Genomic DNA, 25,040 nt, shown 5'->3' on the forward strand with positions numbered 1-25,040 from the left:
AACATGATGTTTCTAAACTTGAAAAATGACCTCATCATAAACAGGGTTCCTGCCTGCAGGTTGATTCTGATACTGTGAGACTGACGTTCATCACATTGACCACCTGTGGGTAGAAACTGCTCCGTTTTGCCGTACGGTGCTCTCAAAATGACAAACTATTCCTGACAGCTCTGGAAAGTACAATTAATTTTCACTGTTTATTGTGTGTAGTTGTATTTTCTCCCTAAAAGAAAGAGCAGGCGCAGCTTAATCATGATTCTTGTGATTCCACAGTCAAACACAGCAGAAATAAACTAAATGTAACAGGTCATGTAATGTGATATTTTGCCAGTTTGGAATCATTATTGTGAAGCTTTAATGTTTAGTTTTGTTGACACTCTCAGAGATATGAGGAGCTTCCTGTCAGCCTCTGAGGAGAAACTGGACCGTTCAGTCCAAACTGTCACTCAATCAACATGTTCCTGGCAGACAACCAGTGATCTTCCACCCGGCGCTTCATCCACGAGACCGTTACACACTCGGCATGCAGGAAAACACAGAATAACCACGACATGATGACTAAGCTGCAGCGTTAAGTCTGATTCATCTCCAGCTTTTATTTTGCTTAATGACCGTGTAACACAGCCAACACCCTGATAGCAGCAGATTAAACAAGGAAGCCAAATCATTTCTGGGAAGAAGTGATTCTACTGAAAGGAGGCAACAGACATGATGTTTAGTTCATGAATCCTCAGAGAGCAGCACGAAGAGCCAAACACAGGCTGTAAATGATAAATTACCTTTATTGAGAAAAGAGCGTTTATGAAAAACGAATGACCTGGTTGCATCTGTCACGACTGATCTGTGTGTGTGTGTGTGTGTGTGTGTGTGTGTGTGAGAGAATCACTGGGATGTAGCCATGATGCTGGAAACACCTGAGAAAAGAAAAACAGGGGGAGATGTGTAGACAGAAAGAAGGAAAAAGAAGGAAACGAGAGGAAGATTATGAAGCTTTAACATCACTTCCAGTCACTCATTAACAAATAATGAACTCAGAGACACGTCCTCTCCTTCAGGATGACACCGACTGCCTCGTTCACATTAGAAAATTAGTAAAAGTGCTTCTAAAGACATCCAGTACAAGTATGTATATAACACCTGGACCACCTGTGTGTCATAGTGAGGTATGTAATGCTGCAGCTATGATGTAAACATGACTGTCAGATCGTTTTCACTGTGAACTGTGTTCAACATGCTACAGCTACAATTACGCCGAAATAAAAAGCAGCACTCACTCTCAAAGTCGATCTTCTCCACGATGTTCTTGGGCTTGACGCTCTCCTCCTGGTTGAAGATAAAGATTTGTCCCTCCTCGTTCTCCGTCCAGGCGTATTTATTCATCCACACCTTGACCTGCGTGTCTGGACAAACAGAACAGAGGGACACGGTTCAGTCAGGTATGTCACTAAAGTGATTCATTCATTCATTCCTTCATTGATCTGATCCAAATAACAGAAATACTGATTGGTGGAGCTTTAAAGTTAAACCGGGTGATTTGTTTTAAGGCTTTGCTCAGATGTACAAGGACATCAGAATTCTTGTGCCGATCTTTTAGTCGAGTAAAAATAGACAATAATGTAAAAATAGACTGTACGAGTGTGTGTGTGTGTGTGTGTGTGTGTGTGTGTGTGTGTGTGTGTGTGTGTGTGTGTGTGTGTGTGTGTGTGTGTGTGTGTGTGTGTGTGTGTGTGTGTGTGTGTGTGGGTGGGGTGGGGGTGAGGAGAACCTGTTATCTAGGAATGGAGTTTCTCTCCCTGTTGAGCTGTAGTGTTTCACACTTGACTTGACTCTAAATAATGGGCTGAACTTGCGGCGCCTTATTTAGCGAGTCCTTACCCAGAGGGTCTCCCAGCATCTCAGCCAGTAGCCGGTGCTCGATGGTCTGGTAAGTGATGCCCACCACATGGCAGATGACTGGAGGGGAAGATGAAACAACAGACGATGTTAAAGTCTCCATAATGTTTAAACAAAGACTCGTCTAACTCATCTAATGTGTCTCTTCTCAGCTCGGTTGTTTCCTGGAGTCAGGAGATGACACTCACACTTACGAACCGAGTCCTCAAAACCAGTAATGCCATCGATGAGCTCTCTGTTCTCCTCGAGACTCGTCTGTCAGGGAGACAAAGAAGGTGACGTGTGAAAAGACGATGAGATGATGGATAAACTTTCACAAGTTTGTAAAAGACGCGGAGGGAAGAGAGAACAAGAAAGACAAGGATGTCGCAATAATGACATCAGCAAGGTGCTTTCATTTCTCATCTAAGACATCTGCATTATATCCAGTTTGCTTTGGTGTAGAAAGAGTCGTGTAAACGCCCTTCAAATGCTGAAACGTACACAGAGAAGTAAAAGCCGATTATGTAAATGTATAAACATGCTGCTGTGCCTGTCGTCCAACTGTCTCATCGCAACACGATCAAGCGTTCCAGCTTCTTCACCTCTGTTGTATGTCTGCAGACCAAGTCAAGTCAAGTTTCTTTATTGTCATTATGCAGGCATAACGAAATTTTGCAGACTCTCAACAAGGCACACACATAAATAAGGCAGAATAAATAAAAAAATAAAATATTTACAGACAAACAACATGTATGTACAGAGGAATATATGTTCAGGGGTAAAAAAGTGATGGGTGATGATAGTAAAGTGCAACTTGGTGCAAGTCCTGTTTGATTGTCAGCAAGGATGTATGTTTGTGTGTGTGTGTTCGAGGAGGTGTGAATGTGTGTGTGGTAGAGGTGCTGGTTTTAATGGACCTGTACCGCTTTCCTGATGGAAGTGGTGCAAACAGTTTGTTGCCCGGATGGGTGGGATCGGTTGCAATACGTCTGGCCCTCCTCTGGACTCGGGCAGTGTAGACTGATGGATCTGTTGCTTTTCTGTGTGTGTGTGTGTGTGTGTGTGTGTGTGTGTGTGTGTGTGTGTGTGTGTGTGTGTGTGTGTGTGTGTGTGCGTGTGTGTGCGTGTGTGTGCGTGCGTGTGCGTGCGTGTGCGTGTGTGCGTGTGTGCGTGTGTGCGTGTGTGCGTGTGTGCGTGTGTGCGTGTGTGCGTGTGTGCGTGTGTGCGTGTGTGCGTGTGTGCGTGTGTGTGTGTGTGTGTGTGTCGTACCCAGAAGCTCTGGAAGTGACACGTCTCCAGCAGGTTCCCGAGGTACAGGATCTGTCTGATGGGCCGCTCCTCTTGCTGCGACACTGTAGTCAAGGAAAGGCCCCCCCGACCCAAAGCTGGAGTCTGTTCACACACCAACACTCCTGCAGAGCGACGCTGGTAACAGTGGTGCACTTCTACACGTTACATCACATGTCCAACATTTACTATTTCACCATAAACCTGTCATGTGTGGGGATAAATGTCTCCACACAATAACGTCAGTAAGTCAGCATGTTTTTACTTGCTGTGTTCCTACTAATATCTTTTAAAAACACTGATTTGCTCCTAACAATGAGAGAGATGGTCTCAAAAATTACACAGAGTATCAGGAGCTGCACCCCGCCCGGCACCACCCGCCCTGTTGTGTTAACAGCACGCACACGTTTGTCAGCACTTCACAGGACGAATCGTGCAGCTTTAAAACCCGACCTTATCGGTCTGCGTTGAATGATACACACTGTCAGCGAGACTCAAAGCTCACGCACATCAGTACACGGAAACTCCGACAGGTTCAGACGGCGTCAGATGAAACGGCACCAAAAGGATACGTGAGTCTGGTCGATCATGCACTTGCAGAGAGTGAAGTCGGTGTGTGGCAGGTTGGTCAGAGCCTTCAGCAGAATCTGGGACGTCACCTGAGTCTGGAAGTAAGCCGGGTTGAACTGGTACCTGCAGACAGACATTAAATGATCAGAGCCTTCGTCACCTCACACGTCATGGGAAGTCATTTCTTCTTCCAGTTCGGACTCCAAGGTGCTGGCTGATTATTTGCCTGTATCTGAACGGTGGCTGGTGTCAGACGGTGTAACTTACAGCTTCAGCACCGCCAGGTTGGCCTCCAGGTCGTAGGCGTTTTCTTTGGCTTGTGTCTCTACGTAGCGCTCCAATGTTGCAAGGTTTTCTGGGTTGTACCTGGAAGGAGAGACGACATCATCCGCCATGAATCAGTGTTTCTGTGTCATTCATACACTTATTCTACACAGGAAGTTCTCAGCACCTTGTAAAACGTATAGTTAGTTGTAAATATGTGTAAATGGTAAAACCTTGATAATGAAAACACGCAACATACTGATAGTAGATACAATATATTGGAAAGGTGAGCCAGGTAACATCTGTCAACATCTGTGGAAAAGCAGCTGTGAAAACGAATCTGACACTTAAACTAAGTATATTTGAGTTGGTCACTGAATGAAAACTATTTCATGAGAGGAGAAAAAAAGTATCTTAGCAGCAGTAACACGTTTTCTTTTGTCTGTAATAACCAGAATTAGCTTTTTGGAGCTAATGTCAGCTTCCAACACATTTAAATGTGAATTAATGGATCATTTTCATTTAATAAGAAGACAAAAGATATGGGCCTTAAATGTGGGCGGTTGTTAGTGTCATAGCAGCAAGATAATCAGATTTAAGCGACCTGAGAAGGTTTTAAAGACGTTTTAAAGAAGATATCTGCAGTTTACTGGAGCACACCTAGCATTAGCTAACGTAAATCTGACATGACAGCTATTCCAGTTTTAATGTTCGCTGACTTTTCCTGAATCATTTTATTAGCACAGTGTTCACACTAGCATTAGACTGAAAAATCCAGAGGAAATAAAGCCTCTAAATGGGTTTAACGATGCCGCCACTGACTTAATGCAGCAAACGTTAGCTAAAAGCATTAGCAAACAGGCTAAGCTATCGTTTAGCTAGCTTGTCCGCCGGCTTATCAATCCGTTGAGCGAGCCGTCCGTACCTATCGATCCCCCGCAGGAGTTTACCCACGTTCGCCCTCATTTGCTCGAAAGACGACGACATTTGGTCCAAACGTTTACGGCAAACTTTAAGGTGAAAACCAACTTAAATCCACACGTGGGCCGCGGAGTAGAAAAGGCACCGGGGCGGAGGGAGAAAACGGTCGGAACGGAAAGAGCGACGCACCGCTGGACCGGAAGAGAGTACACGGACCTGCACCACTGACGGACCGGTAATGCTAATGCTAATGCTACTAACGTGATGCTAGCACCGCTCTCCTCCTGTTTGTCTGTTTGTTTGTCTGTTCTGTCTGTTTGCTTTACTTCAGTCACCTCCTGCTGGAGTCTGTCTATGTTCCGTTTTGTTGGTTTTAAAGAGTCGGATAATCTATTTTCTCTAATTTAGCATTAATGATGTTCAGTGTTCTTCTCCTCCTCCACTTCAGTTATTTCTCTCTGTTGTTTCAACCAGTTTCTGTCTATAACATCTGTGCTAATTAAAACAAAGTCAACAAGCAGACAAACCAGCAAATATGGACAAATATATAAACTCTGAATTATGACATATTTGTATAAATAACAATAAGGAAAAGTATTTTAACTTAAACACCACCAGGACTGAGTTCAGCATTAAACCACTGAGTTAATATTAAAACATCAGCTAATTAACTAACTAACTAACTAACTCACTAATTAAATAAATAAGACACAATAAGATAAACGTGAAATACACACTTTTAAACTCACTATTATCACTTGTAATATCGTGCTGCTGCTTTTCACGTTATAAAGTTTATTTTACATCATGTTTTTTATCTACTTACTTACTAAAACAGTTATTGTTTAAATCCAGTAATGTTTAAGTCACTTCATACTTTATGCCAGATGTTACATAACATACAAATCTTGAAATGCAATTAAAAGACGGAGGAACAGCCTAGAATATGTAGATAAAACTTCTGTAATAAAATTAGTAAATTAATTTGTTTTTAGCAAACAGCTGCCTATTTATACATCCCATAATTACAGAGCAACATCCAGTATTCGCTCTCTTTCAGCTGGTTTTGGCCTTCAGTAACTCCTGAGGGAGAAATGCTTCTGTGTTTTCCAGTTAGTGGCAGTTGTTTTGCGTTTTGAGGATGTGAATTATTCCACAAGTGAAAGTCTCAAGTATTGTAACCAGGCACGTGTTACTGCAGATAGAGGAAATATGGAGCATAACTTAATATCCAACTATTCAACAATTAGTTTTTAAAAGTTTACTAATGGAAAAAATGGGAAAATCATATGTGAGAGGGGTAATAATGAAATAATATTGAAAATAATTGCATCCCTAATGATATGATATGACATAACATGTGTGACATAGCATAAAGATGTTTTTATAACATGATATGGGAGCTATCCCAGCATGCATTAGGCAGGAGCCAGAGTACAGGTTGTGTTGTGTTTGTGTTAATGAGCCGTTCATGTCTACACAGGGAGCATCGCCATGTTTCTACAGTAGCCCAGAATGGACAAGCAGGCTGAATTTGGTGGCGTTGAATGCACCGCTTGGAGGAACATAACCGATGGTGATGTCCAAGTCTTTCCGGATGTTTAAAAGTAGGTGTTCTTCTCCTCATGATCACAAATGCTGGCTTTTCTTTTGGGCTGCATCTCTATCTGAGACCTGCAAGAAGAGAACCTATGAATGCGCTGCATACATGTCCAAAGAACGCTCTTAAAATCTGAATAATATCAGCAGCATGTAGCATGTAGCATGCTGTGTAAGACAAGAGAGACTTTATTTATCCCACACCGGGGAAATTAACCTGTTACAGCAACAGAGGAGCCAGAAAAAGTGCAGAAATAAAGGAAATAACAAATATGAAAATACATAGGAATATAAAAACATGTATATATATATATACATGTGTGATTTACACAGGATGTCATACAGTAGTAAGAAAACAAATGAGCAGTGAATACGTGGCAATAGTACTAGTGGAGTATTAGTGTGTGTGTAAATGAAGTCATTCACTGCTTCCTGAGCAAACAGCTTCACACTTCAGCCGCCGAGTTGTTTTTTTTGAGGACGGTTTTTATTTATAGCCTCATTGGTCCTGCTCCCATGGCTGAGTCTGAGGTCGAGGCAGTTATTTGTGGTTAACTTGCCCGTGTTGCACATCTGTCACATGTGGGTGATGTGTGTGAGCCTCATGGCAGAAATGAGACCGTGGGCAGGGAGCTTTCAGACGGCTGCAGAGAGACAAAGGGGGATAAATGTCAAAGGATGAAGACGGTACCATAATATAATATATATATATAATTATAATATAATGTTACTTCTTTTATTCAAGCCTTTAATTACTAACAAATATTCAGCTGCTTTATTGTCCTTTTAACCCTTCTGAGATCAGTCTGAGGTCTGAAACAAGAGGAGATGAGGCTTTAATGATCAGCAACTTTCTGCAAAACTGTAACAACCAAGAAAAGGGAAAAAAATACAGGAAGTGTGTGTGTGTGTGTGTGTGTGTGTGTGTGTGTGTGTGTGTGTGTGTGTGTGTGTGTGTGTGTGTGTGTGTGTGTGTGTGTGTCAGAATTTCATGACACATTTCATATCCTTAAATAGGTGTCAATCTGCTTTATTGTTTATTTTCTTTTAATGTATCTGGCTTTTGATCTTGTATGGCTGCTACCTTGGCCAGGTCTCCCTTGTAAAAGAGATTTCTGATCTCAATGGGACTTCCTGGTTAAATAAAGGTAAAATAAATGAAATAATAACTCATAAGACACTGAACAAGAACTTTGTTTCTTTCTGTCTGTCCAACTTATCTTAATAACTACGTGAACTACTAACGTGTTTTGTATCCAGAGGAGAAATCCTCCAGACTTCTCCTTTAGTGCCACCAGCTGGTCAAAGTTTCCTCTTAGCCTGTGAAATAACTCAGCATCTACTTGATGAATTGGCACCAGAGTTCATACAGACATTCGTGGCACCCAGAGGAGGAGCCGCACTGACTTTGCTGATCCTCTGACTTTTCCTCTTGTGCCATCATCAGATTTCAGTTTTCCCATCATTGTGGGTGTATCATTCCCATCAGCCCCAGCTGTGCCTTGTGTTTAAGCTTCAGACCATACAAGTGTACACTCACGCCCACTTCAGAGGGACCCTCCCTCTCATTCTCTTTTTAGAAGCTCTTTCTGTCACATTTCACACGAACGAGCAAGTGCGACACTCCGAATGTCTTCCAAGAGGATGTCTGTCCGCTATTCAAACAGCAGTAACCATGATAGCATGTGACCATCACGGGTCTTCTTACACCTGCACATAAAAGAGATTTAAATAAGATAATAAATAATCAGCAAAGAACTTTCAGAGCAGATTCACAGCTGATAAAGTGATTTTAACCCGATAACAGGATGTAACGGGTGCCCCTTTTTTATCTGCGGGGAAATGCTTTTGAACAGGAAGCTGAGAGGGAGCTCCAAACACGAGTGACTCTTCTTGCAGAGCTGCAACACACACACACACACACACACACACACACACACACACACAAACAGACACATTTCAGTAGGTGTGAAGCTGAGACTGAAACTTACACTGAAAACCCCAAACAGCACAACTGCAATTAATCAGCTACAAGCCACACACATGTATCACATGTACACACACACACACACACACACACACACACACACACACACACACAGACATCTTTGCATTGCTGTTGTGACCTTTTAGCCTTTCAATCATAACCATAGCTCCCATAAGGGATTTTAAAAGTGATAACTGGCACCTTGTGTCATCTTGACAGATCTCTGAACTGTTTTTGTGTATTGACCTTCACAAGTACAGAAACACAAGAACACACACACACACACACACACAAGTGAAAATACAAAATCTGTCACACACTCACAGAAAAGACAAACTCTGCCTGTCTCTGTCTCTCACACACCCAACAGGAAACAGAATTGGATTAATGCAAATGAGGTGAGAAAAAAAAAATGGTTGAGAGAGTACAGAGAAAGGTGTGAGTGAGGGAGGGAGGGAGGGAGGGAGGGAGGGACAGAGGTAGGGAGGATCGATAGCAGGCTGAGAAACAGAAACAGGAAGGTGTGTGTGTGTGTGTGTGTGTGTGTGTGTGAGAGAGAGAGAGACAGCAGCTGAACGACACACGACAAGCCAAAGAGACAAAGACAGACTCAGCGTCTCACTTCTTTTGAGAGCCGTTCAGTTTTGTCGCCTGTGGATGTAGATGCCACTGAGTGTGTGTGTGTGTGTGTGTGTGAGTGAGAGAAAGACAGAGAGAGTGTGTGTGTGTGTGTGTGTGTGTGTGTGTGCGCCTGTGTGTGTGTAACATGCCCGGGGAGGAATATTAGGACCATAAACCATCAGAATGGATTACAGGGCAGCTCTGGATATCTCCACCAGGAACCCACAGGATGATTTTGAGATCCTGCTGAGAGTCGGAGGAGGAACCTACGGAGAAGTTTACAAGGTCAGAGCGCCTCAGCCTCTAAACTCTACCGCTCTTCTTCTTCTTCTGCTGCTGCTGCTGCTGCTGCTGCTGAGTGTCACCGAGCAGAGTTTCACTTTATCTCAGAGAGCCATTCGAGCTTGAGACAAATCTTAAAATCTCATAAGTAAAATGGCTTCTAGCGATGGTTTTAAGTGAGAGAGGACTTGTTTTATTTTTTCCTGTAAAGTGTGAGTGAGGGAGCTCGTCGGTTTGAAGGGGATGCTCGGCTGCTGGCATCTCAACTCAAGCGTGTCTTACTTCTGCCTCCTTTACAAGCCGCTCATCTGCCTGCGTCCCCTCACAGTGGGGGGGACCCACAGCACCCACTTCCTCTGGGCTCGTCTGCTACAAGGCGTTGTCCCCCCTGGGCATTTGGAAGAGTTTGGAAGGAAATATAGGTGTGATTGATTTTAGTTTCATTGGTTGATTGCAATCACAACTTCAGTGCAGGCTCGGGCCCTGATGGAGGAAGTGGTTTTACAAGAAGTGAAAGTATTTTCATCAATAGCTTTTTTTTTTTCTGAGAGTTTTACTCCAGCAGAGACTGAAGCCAATCTGAACTCTGGATGGTAATGAAACTACTTCTAGGTGTCTTGTAGATGTTCTCAGTTGTGTAAAAAACTATTTTAGCCTCAAACTCTAAACACAAGTTGAATATTTGAAGGACAGAGGCTTTCTGTAAGATGATCCGGCTTTAAATGACATCGACCCTGACTGGGTTGGTGCCCTCTCACATCTCCTCCCTGTCCTTTTTATGTGATTCTCTTTCTATTCTAGTTGGTGTCTCCTCCTCTATGTTTATCACAGCCGCCTCTCTCTTGATAAACAGACGCACAAAATGTGATGGAGATGATTTAAGATAAGATGTATCGTTAAACTCCGATGTGATTGTTTCTTTGATTAAAAACACTGAGGTGAATACTCTTTTCATCTCCATCACAGCGTTAGTTCCTCTTCGCTGAACACAAACATCATTTGCACAGTTTGAGGGGAACTATCTGCGTTAAAATGCAAAACAGTTCATGTGAACCACAATTTCACATAACACAAATAGAACAGAACCCATTCTTGTATCTGTGTCGTGCTCTGTGCTGATGACACCAGAGAGATTAAAGGGTCAGTTCCCAGAAATCACATCTTAGTGGCCTCTAATCATCCAGATAATTCTGCTGAGGTTTTCAGAAATCCACCACTGAAACTCCTTCCCGCTCGAGGGTCTGACTTCCCACACCACAGTTTGCATCTGAACTATTTTGTCCTGCAGCAGTACATCAAAAATTAGCACATGAAACTGAATTAGCACATGTGTGTTGGTTCCACAAGAGGAATGGAGGAAAGTTTGACATTTGTTTTTGCAATTTGGGTGAACTAATCCTTTAATAGCCTCAAACATGTACTGTAAATAGTAAAAATAGTAAAGATAGTGGACTTGTGGGCTCTCAGAAATGAATCATCTAATTAATTAGCACGTGAGACGCTGTTTCATCTCGTCACACTCGTCTCTCGGTATGTAGATGGCATGAGGACGGCGGTGCCTCCCCTCACTGCGCTGCGGGAAAAGCAACAGCTAAAGTTGTGTTTTAGAAACATGTGACAGCGCTCGGAGCTGAAAAACATGTTGGACAAAAGCTCACGTGTCGCTCTGTCAGTGTGATGATATGTTTGAAAGCTATTTACTGTTATTAGAAGGAGTTTTAGAAACTTCTGGTCACTCTGACGGCTCATACTCCACGGCTGACTCGTGTCCACTAAAGTGTGAAGATGTAAATGAATTTCAGTTTGTGTCTTTATGTTAATCAGGTACAGTAAACTGAACACGTTGGGTGAGCAGTATTCTCAGGATTCTCTGGTACTTTCCACAAAGTCACATCTGAAACAGTCATGCATGGAAAAGTTAAGTAAGTTCGATCACAGAGTTAAACTCAGCAGGGAGGAGTGTTTCCCTCCTTTGTGCTGGCTGACTTTTGAGTGATGGACTTCTCATCTCGTACTTCACACCAGCGATGACTCTTTCTGACACTTTTTCATCTTTCTTCAACTGAGTGTTTGTGTTTCCCAAAACAGAAACACAAATACTCTCATCATCACTGCGTACTGTGTTGTACTGTGGCACACTTCACAGGTCTGTGCATCTTCACAGCGGCTGAGAGTAGCTGCTAACGATGCTAACAAAGAGCTACCTGACGCTATAATGAAGTTCCATGATATTGTTTGCAGTGCGGCTTTTACACAGTTTTAGCCTTGTGGTGCAGCAGAGTGGCCACAGCACCACTCACCACAGCACCGTGCCCTCCTTGGCAGTTTAGTTCTGTAGCAGCGTTTGTCTGACGCTTAAAGTCGAGATGAAATGAAAAAGGCCTCTTTAGCCCCATTAGATCACATCCGTGGTCACATTGTGCTCCTATTTAACAATATGTGCCAAAAATACTATTTCTTTGTATTATTATGGCAAAATCCAATCACGTTTTCCTCGTGTAAAACAAAATGTGTGTTTATGTGTCCCTGAACTAACCGATCATCATGTCCCCATCACTCAGTCTTCACCCGTGAGTGACACAGAGCTCAGATTCTTTAGTTAGCTGCTTAGAAACACTAGTCAGAAAGGTTTGGCTCCTCAAACCGGGATGGATTCTGCTTTCCCGTCTGTGTGCTCCATCAGGGCTGCACCCACTTCTCAACCTTCAAATCAAATTCCTCCCAGCGCCACGTTCCGCCTGTTTGTCCTGTTTGACTCGTCGTGACATGAAATCCGTCACCATACGGACACTCTTCAAGTGTCTTCATCTGGACTTTAAGTTAAAGCCACGCATCACGTGCTTCTTTTCTTTTTATGTCGAGTTTTTATTATTTCAAGCTTGATGTTATTTTAAATCCAGGGCTGGATCAGTAAAAGTATCAAGTAATGCAACACGTCAGTCCATGACAGAATACCTTAAAAACTACAGTTTGAGTTCCCATCAGCCTTAGCTCTACTGTCTCCCATACTAATAGCATGCTAACATGCTAATAATGCAAAGGCTAACAAGGCTTCTTGCATCTGTGTTTGAAACCTCCGGGTGGATTTACAGTATTTCAGCAGCTGAGCAGCTTTAATTGAATTTTTCTGGATTCTAAAAACACTGTTCTTGTGCAGTAGCAGAAAGAACTCACACTTTGAGACATATTAAGTCCAAATCCTGTGATTTCAATGCTGCTATAGATTTGTAATGTTTTATAAAAACGTATCAGACACAAACTGCAAAGGAGACTTTTCAGTGGAAGAAACACAACCACCAGTCATTCCCCACCGTCCCTCCGTGATCTGACTACATGTGTTGGCTAAACAATTCATATTAATGTTAATGTTAATGTTATTTATAGTATAGATGTATGGATTCGGTGTGTGGTTCAGCTTGGAGTGGCAGCTTTAGGGAACACATGCTAATCTCCACTCAAAGCGCCACGACACGCAGTAAAACGCTCCTGATGCAAAGTGGGTGAGCTGTAGGCTGAGCACACTTCCTCTAAACAGGTCATTAGACCTCGCTGCTGTTTTTCACAGAGACATTTGCATTGTTTTCCTTCCTTCACGTATGGACACACACACACACACACCCACACACACACCCACATACAGATAGGATCACACCCTCACGCCAACTCAACGCATGTTTTAGGCTGCGTGTTGCTCAGTGTGGTGGAGGGCAGCCTGCAAACGCAACACTTTTGCACCACCAGCAGCAGCAGCAGTGAGAAAGTATCTATTTGTGTGTGTGTGTGTGTGTGTGTGTGTGTGATGACCATGATAGAGGTGACCACATTTATACCAAAGAGTCTGAGGAATCCAAATAAACTCACATTTCCAAACATCTCCTGTAGAGGGATGAGGAAGAGGTGTGGACACCGACACCAACGCAGGCAGAGAGACGGATGTGGTGGCTGAGTCACATTTGTGGGGTGCAACTGGCTGCATGTTTGTTTTCCTCTGTGTACTTCGCCTTCATGTGTTTTCTGCATCCTAACCATAGACGGTATGAAATCCAGACACATGACGTGACTCTGGAGAACGTCACTGCTCATGTTGACCACTCAGAAAAATGCACCATGACAGAGCAACTGTGCAAAGCGTCCAGATCAACAAAACTTTCTTGAATTAAATAGTAAATGTTACCTTTCAAAATGGGCGCTTGGCCTCCGGTACTGATGCTTGTTCATCCAAATAAACTACTGGTTATTGTTAGAGCTATAGACATTTGGGACCAGGCTATTTCCAGGAGCAACAGCGTTCAGTCTGAATGTTACATCACTGGTGCATGTTTGAGTTTTCTACAATCGAACATCTCTGGTCTCTCCTGTCTCTCTCTCTCTCTCGCTGACTACTGATGTCCTATAGCTCACATTAAGCTCACACTTGACACTGTGCTTTCTTTACGTCCTCAGCAAAACACCCAGCAAGCGTGAAGCTGACCGGACGGACAGACATACAGACAGATAGAGACTTCTTCCACTTTAGTGAGATGAATCGGTAAAGGAGAGAAAGCAGGAGCGGCAGCAGAGTCCGGGGAGGTTGTAGGCTGTGGTGAGCAGGTGGTGTTTGAGGAGTCGTAAATATGTCCAAAGATGGAGCGCTGGCAGGGAGAGCGGAACAGATATTCATACAGTAAATATACTATAGAGCTGTGTTTGACATCTGGAGAGCTTCAGCCATCTCTTACAGACGTTTCACGCACACAGCTTGAATCAGAAAGAGATTGTACATCACAGAACCATTCGACTGGTTCCACTTATTCTCATTTGACTGAGAGGAGCAAGAACCATCAGAGCAGACTTGGTGGCATGCACCCCAACAACATCTCTACCCGCTAAGTCGTCGTCACACTCGCCTCCTGTCTTTCACTGTCATTGTGCCGGAAATAGCAGCCGGTGTTACGTGTCGGTCGACAACACACGGCAAAGGATGGATGTTTGGTAACCAGCGGCGACACATCAAAGCTTTGGTTTCTGTCCACTTGTTTCATTTGACCAAACCAGCGTCGTCATATCCAGCCAAACAATAATCCACATGCAGATATGTATATAAATCGATAATGTTATGGATATGCAGCTTATGAATGGGCAGTATGCACAAGAGATAACTCTGTGATGTTTATAAAGCACTGATAACATGCTACACCTGTGTGCTGTGCTGGAGGGAGGGAAAAATGGTCTGGAGCCTTTATTAGTATAAACAGGATTGTCACAGTAGTTATTACACATTAATTCTGAGGGGGGGGCAGGAATCTTAAAACCAAATTTCATGGCAATCCATCCAATAGTTAAGACATTTCACTTAAAGTCACATTTGTGGACTCCGCGGTCGCTCTGGAGGAAAAGTTAGAAGATCACCAAAGTCGTTTGGATTCATTCTCTGTGGACGGAGAGAACAGCGTTACATCCGTAGAGCCGCTGCCGTGTCTATAAAATGAGTTCTACAAAGACAAACGCCAAACCTCCCACATCATCAGGAGCTATTTGTGTTCCTCTAGGAGGCCACCTAGGAGGCTGAACTGTGTTTGCTGATAAATAAACTGCCGTTTCCTTTTGAACGCTTCGTAACTCGGTGACCCTAAATGCATCACAGTTTCAGATTTGCGTGGCTGTCTGCTTATTTTAGCCGTTAAAAAAACTGACTTCTGAGCGCTTTCTGATGGCTAAAGGAGTAAACTTACACACGAACAGCATGCATTCATGATCTTATCTGTTGTCCTCCACATCTTCTTTGGCTTTAAGCTTTTTTATTGGTCTGCGATGACGTGATGAGAGCCGAAGTCTTAGTTGGATCCCTCACATACTGTATGAAACAGGGAGTGTAAAACGAGTCGACGTGGTTAAAATGTGACTAACAGCTCTTTGGGCCACAGTTAGATTTACTCTGGGTTTGGGGATTGACTTGACTAAGCTGTCAGCAGCTCAGCAAAGGATCTTCCTTAGCCTGACTCTCCTTATCAGATGTGGCTTGTGCTACTAAGCTGCAGTTGGAGTTGCTGTTCGACACGCTGCAGCTCTAGTTTCAGACCTGCAGCTTCACAGGAGCTGCGGACTGCACCTGGTGTGTGTGCAACCTCAGGCGCAAAATGAAGAAGTGAGATAAATGAGCAGCGGGCTACGCACAGGAGCTGTCTGCAGAGTCGACTTTTAACTGTTTCTGCTCAAACAATGTGGTTTTGTCTGTCTGTCTGTGTGTGTGTGTGTGTGTGTGTGTGTGTGTGTGTGTGTTTGCACGTTTGTGTTTTACAGAAAAATGTGCTTGTAATTTGGTTGGTTAATTTATTCTTAACTCAAAAAAGCAGAAGAGAGATAATTTATGATGCTGAGAGCATCAAACAGGTTGCAGCCATGCGTGTGTGTTTAAGAGAGGGAGGGTGTGCTTTAGCAAATGTGTTAAAGGAATAATCTGATGTTTTGGGATTTTCGCTAAATAACCCACAATTGAATCTATAGCACAGTTCCTCCCTGGTGTGTTTATTAGCTTTGTGAACAACAATGAACAAATCCATGATTGGTCTTCCTCTAGCTGCATGTAGGTGAAACTAAATTGTCATTGGTGCAAAAGAGGAAACTGAGTGACAAACCTCTCATCTGGTCTTTTTTTCACAACAGACAGAAAAAAAACGAGGTAGAGCAGGTCGTCCATCAATCACAAGATCGGCAGGTAGTCAGAGGATTCCTGTCCAGGCATGAGACCATTTTATTTCCAGCAGGTTAGACTGCTGTGGTGGTGTTTTCTGAGTCTGCTTCCAGTGTGTCAGAAGGTTTAAAGTAAATATCTCAGTGGACCAAAACACATCAGCAACCACATGAACCATCTCGGTCCAAACTGAACAACATGGAGAAGCAGTGTTTAGTTGGTACGTATCACAGAGCTGCAGATATCTAACTTTCTCCATCTCCGACTTTAAGGGAGACACATTCTGCAAAATGTACTTTTTTAGAGTTTTTTCAACATAAATATGACAAAAATGTCCACAGGATGTCTAAAGACCCTCAGACTGTGAGAAAAGACCATCCTGCTGGTCTTCCTACACACCCTTAGAGGCCGGTCTGTTGAACATGTGACTCCTTCGGCTACCTAATGGTTTGTCGTTCCCTCAGACCGGCTCCAGTAATACGAAGATGTCAAAGGGACGGTCACGTCTGTGAGCTGACTTCAGCCTCAGAGGCTGTAAGTGTACACTGTGTTTTCAGCTGTTTATTCGGCATGTGTTTAACTTGACGTTAGCGTGTTGCTCAGCTAATGCGGCTCCCCTTTGGAGAGCTGATGGGGGGAGCGTGCTCTGGGCTGCAGGAGCTGGAGGGTGGGCTTTAAACAGAGCTCCTCAGTCAGTCAGTATTGAGGTTTAGCATTAGAATAGGTTCAGTAGGTTTTGGGTTATACTTAGGAAAGCTTTATCCTATATCCTCCAAACACAACCCTGATGTAAACCTGTGTGGAGGATCTGTATCTATACTTTGTCCCTGTGACTTCAGTCAGGTCCCATCTTCATTTTCGTCAGAGGTGGATTAAACCTGCTCGGCTTTAGCAACAAAATCCAAAATTCATGATATAAAATTACTCATTATCTGATTATATATTACTTAGAGTTTCATGTCTGCTCTGCGTGTGTGTGTGTGTGTTAGGAGAAACCACTGAAGAGACTTAAAGATGGAAATATTGCTGGTCTGCGGCTTCCACTGTGACGTCCAACACGTGTGTGTGTGTGTGTGTGTGTGTGCGCGTATGGTTGTTTACTGATCACTTGCAGGGCGTCTTTCCTCTCACTGACCTCTCACACACACACTGACTCCTTCGATTGAATGGAGTTTCCATTGTCATTGTTGCTTTCATTATTGTAAATATGAACGCTCTCCACATGTAAGTACTGACACGCTATGATGACACGGAACATGTTTACCTGCAAGAAAAGCCTCAGTGTTCGGCAGAGATGTTGTGTAATAACCTCCAACACTGTACTCTACAGGTGCATGTAATCAGATCTGATATGATAAACATGACTAAACTTTCTTAGAAACACATTTCACAGAAGACATCAGATGGAAAACCTTCTCTGTACACAACAATCATGGTCTACAAGTGACTGGTTAAGTTATAAAGCTGTTGTTGGGACGGCACCACAGTTTGATTTACAGTAAAGTTAGATTTACTGTCATTTCTGACCAGAAGCTCGTGTGACTCCGTGCCTGTCGGATATTAGAAGCAGCTAACTGTTTGCTAAAAGCTTATTGTCTTTATTTGCGTCTTTATGGCCATTATTGATTAAAGCTCATTGAGATGTTGTTATGGAGGCTGGCCAGCTGATGAAAAGGGCAATCAAAGGTAAAATAACCACGAGAGAGAGAGAGAGAGGAGGAGAAACGGTGGATCTGAGCATGAAAAGGAGAAAATACTGGAGGAAATGATCTCTAAATGTTATAGATATATTCCTGAGCGAGGGACACGGTTAGTGTGTTTAAAAATAAAAAAAAAAACACAGCCAGCATGATATACACTTAAACTGTATGTAGGAAAGCGGAGGATGCACCTGCCTGCAAATAATATTAAAAATAAAGACAGGTCAGGTGGAGGCTGCTCCAGTTACGTGATGATCAACACATGAACACCTGGAATTTCCTCTTTTGCAAACACAAAAATGATAGTAAAGGATGAATATTTGCTCCTGTATCATTAAATGGGACAACTGGAGACATTTTTTTCGTTTTTGACTTTTTATATGTAGCAATACATTTATCTTTTAATCGTATTTATTAGTTCATTTTCAAGGGACACTGAAAAAACACATCACAATAACATGATACAGATTTATACAGGATTTGAAGTGGATTTATAGTTTGTGACCCATGTCCCTGCTTCAGAACACCATCAGTGGAAATGAGCGCAGAATAAATATGACAATCTCATGTTTGTGACAATATTTACATCACATCACAGTCTTTTTACATGTGTAGCCCCCTAACTAGAATATATGTCACAGTGTGTTATTAATGAGAGGAGATTAGCCTGGGACGGCTTCAGACAACCGGAATTATTATTTTTAACAGCCACTGAAACCAGCTGAAGCAACATTTAGAAAACTCAGCAGCCCGGCACCTATTTCCAGGAACAATGTCCTGATTCTGCTGAATAATCGACAAACCCTCCTTCAAAAGGACTCTTTCAGTTGAAAGTAGTTCCAGTGAAACCTGCTCACACTGAGATCACTACACTGCCATGAACAACAGGCACGTCGAAGTACTATATTCAGCTCTATTATACAAGAGGAGAGGAGGAAGAGAAGACAGATACTTCAAAAAGCAAAACTATCTGCGTGCTTTGAGTCGCCCATTTTGCAGATTTGGTGAACTGACCCTTTAGAGTGTTGTAGAAAGCACCTGCTGTCAGCCAGTTGTGTGTGACCATCCTCCACCTCGACCACAACACCCGCACTTTCCACCGCCGCCAACGCCAACGTCTCCAACTGCGAGGAGTCGGCGTCCATCACACTCAGTTAATTTTCCAACAAAGTCAAAGTAGCGTTTTGACATCGGAGGTGTTCCCTGCCTGCTTTGTAGATGTGTTTTTAAGATAAATGTTTAAAATAGAAATGTTAACCTCTGCTGTGAAGACGCTGATGGCGTGCAGCTTATTTCATCACACAGTTCAAGATTCAAGAAGTTCATAGTCATTGAAATTGTTACAAGAACAAGTTGTAAGCCCACTTTTTGGCTGGGAGCTCTGTTACATCAAGATTATCTGTTATCTTTATTATTTTATGCAAACATATCATGATAATGATGTAATAATAGTAGTTATAGAATAATAAAGATAACACATGTGGCAGCCAGATTGCCCAACATCAAATATGAAAACAGGATGGAAGCATTAAAAGGTGTTTACACAGTCGATGGTCAGATAAGATGAGATCAGACACCGTTAATGACATATACAGCAGTTTATCTTTTCATTAGAGTCTGAACTCTGCTGCTGCTGATGGATGACGGACGTCGTGGTTGCAACTCTGCTCTCGGTGCTTCGGACAAAACTCTCCATCAAATATCCACATGTCATGCTTTTAAAAATCCCTCTGTGAGGCAGAGGAGTTTCCGCTGACAGAGTCCTCTTATGACTGTTTTCTATGTGAGGAGCGACAGAATGTGAATGGGTGTTTCCTCTACGTGAAGGCGGGTAAAGGGCAGTTCTGTCATGTCTGAACTCCAGTCTGGTGCGTGTGTGAAGCCGTCCTCTCACCTCAGCCTCTGCGCCCAATGAAAACAGGTTATTCTTCTGTCACGTCTTCCTCCTTTCAGTTTCTGTAGCTGGGGCTGATTGTCTTTGTCCAGCCAAGTTCTTCCTAAATCACACTCTTTGTACTTTAACTTTAAAATGAAACAGGGCTCTTTGGTTTAAAGTAATGCACTTTTTTTTTAATGTGAGCATTTTGTCGCATTCACATCGATGAAACAGAAAAAGAACAAACCATGGAAACGGCCACCTGCTGCCTGTGTTGCTGCGGCTGCTGCTTTCTAACCAGGCTTTAACCACAACCTTCACCTACCTGCAGACAAAAACAAAACTCACATTTCAAAGATGGCTGAAATTATTCCTGTCTCTTCATGACCCGCGATTTGGGTTTCAGTGTAACCTGCGCAGTGCTGCTGTGGATCTATAGTATCTATAGATCTATAGCAGACCTCAGTCTGAGAGATGAACCTCCTTCATGTGGTTATGAGATCATTTGAGAGTACGATATGAAAAACACATATTTATCGCGCTCAAGTTAATTATTGTCATGTTTATTGACTCTCAGCCCTCGTCAGAGAGTTGTTGTGTCTTTTGCTCATGCTGTAATCTGTAATAATTAATAATACTCATGTTTTTTTAAATAATAATATATGTACATACCATATATTAGTATGTTTCGATATGCCAGAGCCTGTAAATAGCAATAAAAACTGGATCCTCTTTATTTTAACTGCTGCGTTCCTCTTCCTGCCCTTATTATGTACAGTGTTGTGATGACTGGATAGAAGAGCTGAATACAAAACAGTGACTTTGAGGACAGGATGACCTTTTGTGTGTTGTTGTTCTCTCTTCATCCTTTAACTTCTGGTCGTCTTCTTATAGCCGGTCAACCTGCTGCAGCAGAAAAATCAGCCGGGACGCATTTAGAAAATGTTTCTGTCTGAAGGAAGTTATGGTTTCTGTTTATAAGCAGTGTGAATAAACAAAGAGAAGTGAGACGACACAAAGGTCACCATGTGAATGTGTGTGTGTGTGTGTGTGTGTGTGTGTGTGTGTGTGTGTGTGTGTGTGCGCGCTGGGCTGTTTGCTGCACTCCACTGATCTGGACAGCAAACATGCAAATGAAGCTCTGCTGGAACGCAAGAAAACTCGACTTTAACACACCGAGTTTAAGATAATATGTCAGAAAACCACAGCCAGAGTGTAAAAATAAAAGCCTGTGTGTGTTATTTTTGTGTGTGTGTGTGTGTGTGTTCAGGCACGTAACAAGCAGAATGGAGAGCTGGCAGCCATCAAGGTCATCAAGATGGAGCCAGGTGAGAGTATTTTCTGCATGTTTCATCTGATTTGAAGTAACAGAACTCATCCTGATCTTTGCTTTCACTTTAGTTTTGTGTTCCATGTTTGTGTCCTACATTATCATTCAGTTTCTTCTGACATTTCATCAGTGTAACACTCTAAAATGACAAAGACAAAGGCAGTGCTGGCCTGTAACTAGAGAAGCCGGTGAGATTTTCTACCTGTGCTCCTGGACCAGGTTAAGTTTCCAGCCTGAGCACAGCTTCATGTGGTCAAACCCTTACTTGTGTTAATGCGGCATGATTAACGATGGCTCCCACTGCAGCAATAACCAAAGAGTTATACCTCCAGCATCAGACTACACTGATCATTGTCCTACAACTGTCTGTGTAACCAGGCGCTGAAGACAAAAATAAGAGAGCCTACACACACACACACTAACTATTAAAGTTGCACTATGCACTAAATGTCTTTCTCATAGACGTGGAACACCGCGGCCGCCTTACTGAGACCACACAGATGAATCTATTTCTGAATTTCCACGTCAGACATGGTTGTAGAAGTGATGGAAACTTTGCTCCAGCAGACAGTTCGACCTGCTGCTGTGAAGCCAAACAAGAGGATTTTATTTATTTAATTCCTGAGATGTCAGAGATACCAAATCTGTCAGGTTGGATATGTGGAGAAGGAAGTGAGTTCAGGGGAAATAAAAGTGTTTTGGGGGATAAAGTATTTCTTCTGCTACGCCCTCTCACATCATCCACTCGTTGGATGTTCACCATATTCAGGACCATCCATATCTTTTCCAGCGTGTGCTCCTCGTTCCAGGGATGTTTACATGCATTTAGGTATCAGCTGAGTGAGATTTACATCTGTCAGTGTTTATGGCAACAGATGTTTCCCACAGTTAATCTGTTTATAATAACCTCTGCTGAAATCAGCTCCTAACTGCTCAAGAGCATTTCATTATAAACACAACTTGAAGAATTTAAATCCTTACTTACTATTATTAAAACTGTAGCTGCAGCAAAGTTTACTTAAAGTAGTTAAGATACTGCCCCTGTCAGTGTTTTCCTCTAATCTGGATTAATATTACTGCTGTGTTAATGTGCAGGTTGCATTTTGAACTACTTTATATACGGATGGGTAGTTTAATCCACAGCAATGCATCGTGGTCCATAAGACCATCGTGTGTTTATAGTGCTGCCGTCTGATCAGGAAACGTTGATGCATTTTCCACCTCATCTAAGAGTTTTTAGGTTTTAAATCGTTTACTTACCTTAAGAATCTTCTTCATCTCTTCGGTTTATTAAAGATATCTGAGGTGTCGTGGAGCAGAAGTATAAAGCTGCATGAAATAAAAATACTCAAGTAAAGTACAAGTATGATTATACCTGTGTTCATATGCAAAGTGATAATAATAGAAATGCTTCCTCTGTCTGTGTCTGGCTCCACAGAGGATGATTTTTCTATCATCCAGCAGGAAATCGTCATAGTAAAGAGCTGCAAACATCCCAACATAGTGGCATATTATGGCAGCTACATACGGTAAGCTCCTGCTCTCTCTCTGTTATTAATTAATCTTAGATACTGTAGTTGACTCAGAGATTCCCTCTTGTACCTGCAGAGCTAATAAACTGTGGATCTGCATGGAGTTCTGCGGAGGAGGCTCCCTCCAGGACGTCTACCATGGTGAGGGAGTGTGTGTTTAAAGGGTGTATGCGGCGAATATTTGAAGAACCCACCACGAGGAAAGTGCTTTTATGAGCTCATAGTTTGTGCTCGTCTGATTCAGACCTTCTGTCCTGTTGATGTTTTTCTGATCCATCTACTAAACATTACCACACTAGAAGATATAAGTCACAGACTGCAACCGTCTTGAGAGGCTCAAGCAGCACTTTATTAACACTCAATAAGGGATTAAAGGGGAATTAAATAAAGTTTTTACATCTAAATGACTCCCCACAGTTGGCCACAGTATTTCCGCAGGGGGGTGTTAGCATTGTTTTATTACTGAACTGAGATTTAGGCTTTGAAAAGATCCCTGCTCACTCAAAAAGAGAGTTTTATTACAAGAGGGTAAGTAATAGAACCAATACTACAATGTAGAAATACTCCGTTACAAGTCCTGCACAAGTAAAAGTACATAAGTACTAGCAGCAAAATGTTCTTAAAGTATTAAAGTGAAATAACTGGTTTGGTTCCTCTGACTGATTATTATATATTAGATATAATAATACATAATATAATAATATATTAAAGCATCAGTGTTTTTATTCGTGTTATCATTACTACTTTCAGGTCAAAATTCAGGTTGTAAAACCTGCAGTTTTCCTACAATCCTCTGTTTCTTCCAGCAAGTCTGGAGTGTGAACTTGTGGCCGCAGCACCAGTTAGAATGAACGCTCCACTCCTCACTGCTCATATGCTAAACAACATTCAAAGCCTCCTGTAAAACTCCCAGAACACACCGAACAAGCGTGCTACTGTTGTCATGAACTTCGAACGCTAAATTTGCCTTTTTCCAGTCACGCTCTGAACGCTGCTTCTCCACTGAATTGTTATTATGCTGAGTTATTACAAGTGAAGTGTGTTCCACAGTGACGGGTCCTCTGTTTGAGCCCCAGATCGCCTACATCTGCAGGGAGATGCTGCAGGTAGAGTCACACTGATCATTTACTAATTATTAACTGTTAATAATCTGAAACATCCCTCTGTTGATAATCCAAGGCACAAAAACCCACCTCACCATCAACTTTATTCTGTGGTTTTTCTTCGTGTGTGTGTGTGTGTGTGTGTTCAGGGCCTGGACTACCTGCATGCACAGAAGAAAATCCACAGAGACATCAAGGTGAGCATGTCTGATAAAACTTTCTGACCTCAGGATAAACTGGGTCGCTGCAGCAGCAGAAAGTTGCATGTATATAAGAATGCAGTAAAAGCTGCACCTTTACACCTGTATGGATTCCTGAAGAGTATTCACACTGCACATTTCATACACAGGGGGAATTAAATGTGCTTTACAGACATAATACAAACATGGTGGAAGTACAAGCTACATAACAGAAGGAGCCTCCACTGTGTTCTTATGCTTTTCTGGAGAAGAATAGGTCTACTTCCAGAATTAAAGTAAAGTTTGAGGACATTTAATAGTAAAATAATCTGAATATCTTCAACTGAAACAGCCGACAGACAATAATTTTGTCTTATTATTCAGTATCTAAGAAAATCTGCAGACTTTTTATCATGTAAATTCAATTTGGAAAATCTTCATATTGAAAGCCAGGGTTTGGTGTTCAGTGAAGGTAGTGCAGGAGGTACATGATTCACTGAAGCTCATCACATGAGCTTTTAATGAGACCTTTAGAGGTGACAGATTTTCGATTTCCATCCTGTGTGGGATCAGTTAAAGATCACCGAGCGGGTAAAGCAGAGTGGGTGCATGTTCCTGTGGTTGTGTCTCTGTTGATGTTTTTCTCGCCCTCTGTTGCCTCCAGGGTGCCAACATCCTCCTCAACGATCTGGGCGAGGTCAAGCTGGGTAGGTGGATGTCTGCTCTGTCTGCTCTGTCTGCACCGTGTGGTTAACTCGAGAGTGTCAGAGTGACTGCTCAATCAACACACCTCCACTGTCTCCTTGGTGGGAGGTTTAAGGGTTCTGCAGGGTCGACAACTGATTGAATCCAAAACTTTTAGTCATTTTCCCTCTGATATGATTTTCCCATGAAGCCACCATTTTGGCTGACATTTTTTAATCCACATAGGAAGAAAGAATCTATTTGGATATTCCCTCATGCAGCCATGTAAAAGGTTTTGTAGCTGTGAAATAATTCAAGGCCTTCATACTAGAACAAAAACTCATCTGTCCTTGATTTAGTTAATTTGCACACAGCAACATAAGAGAATTCAGTCCTTCTATCGTGATTATTATTCATATTTTGTGTTTCCTCTGTTATGCAGCTGATTTTGGGATCTCCGCTCAGATCACAGCCACTCTGGCCCGCCGGATGTCCTTCATCGGGACGCCGTATTGGTAAGACACTCCTTTGTGCATGGAGTAAACAACGGTATGAACAAA

At 42.5% G+C, this 25,040-nt stretch overlaps 2 protein-coding genes across 5 annotated transcripts in view; one reads left to right on the forward strand and one right to left on the reverse strand.

The window, feature by feature from the left end:
• Nucleotides 1-764: 764 nt before the first annotated feature.
• eif3k (eukaryotic translation initiation factor 3, subunit K) lies at nt 765-5,093 on the reverse strand. 2 transcript variants are annotated; one of them, XM_070829028.1, is made up of 8 exons: nt 4,922-5,093; nt 4,000-4,098; nt 3,735-3,855; nt 3,145-3,219; nt 2,082-2,148; nt 1,876-1,953; nt 1,275-1,400; nt 765-914 (listed from the first exon to the last, which is right to left on the reverse strand). In XM_070829028.1, exons 1-8 carry the CDS (start codon nt 4,981-4,983, stop codon nt 883-885), a joined length of 660 nt encoding a protein of 219 aa, XP_070685129.1. In that variant the 5' UTR covers nt 4,984-5,093; the 3' UTR covers nt 765-882. The 2 variants fall into 2 exon arrangements, with proteins under 2 accessions (XP_070685129.1, XP_070685128.1); XM_070829027.1 differs by having other exon boundaries at nt 3,145-3,222.
• A 4,011-nt stretch (nt 5,094-9,104) lies between these two features.
• Nucleotides 9,105-25,040, forward strand: part of LOC139199857 (mitogen-activated protein kinase kinase kinase kinase 5-like) — a 29,857-nt gene continuing 13,921 nt past the window's right edge. For 2 of the 3 annotated variants that reach the window (XM_070829040.1, XM_070829041.1), the window contains exons 1-8: nt 9,105-9,409; nt 20,923-20,980; nt 22,421-22,511; nt 22,591-22,655; nt 23,565-23,620; nt 23,767-23,814; nt 24,461-24,503; nt 24,923-24,995. In XM_070829040.1, coding sequence (XP_070685141.1) covers nt 9,308-9,409; nt 20,923-20,980; nt 22,421-22,511; nt 22,591-22,655; nt 23,565-23,620; nt 23,767-23,814; nt 24,461-24,503; nt 24,923-24,995 — 536 coding nt within the window. In that variant the 5' untranslated portion in view covers nt 9,105-9,307. The remainder of the gene's footprint in view (nt 9,410-20,922; nt 20,981-22,420; nt 22,512-22,590; nt 22,656-23,564; nt 23,621-23,766; nt 23,815-24,460; nt 24,504-24,922; nt 24,996-25,040) is intronic. The other variant, XM_070829042.1, reaches the window with a different exon arrangement.

The sequence above is a fragment of the Pempheris klunzingeri genome, chromosome 4 (assembly GCF_042242105.1).
Source record: "Pempheris klunzingeri isolate RE-2024b chromosome 4, fPemKlu1.hap1, whole genome shotgun sequence".
Classification (NCBI taxonomy): Eukaryota; Metazoa; Chordata; class Actinopteri; order Acropomatiformes; family Pempheridae; genus Pempheris; species Pempheris klunzingeri.

Bases quoted from the DNA above. Each gene is read 5' to 3' on its own strand.
- eif3k (XM_070829027.1), bottom strand. From the start codon at position 4,983: ATGTCGTCGTCTTTCGAGCAAATGAGGGCGAACGTGGGTAAACTCCTG. The intron at 3,223-3,734 runs GTATCCTTTTGG...ACTACAGTGTCG, and splicing joins GCATGATCGACCAGACTCAC to CAGCAAGAGGAGCGGCCCAT. The intron at 1,954-2,081 runs GTGAGTGTCATC...CTTCCCCTCCAG, and splicing joins TGAGGACTCGGTTCGTAAGT to TCATCTGCCATGTGGTGGGC.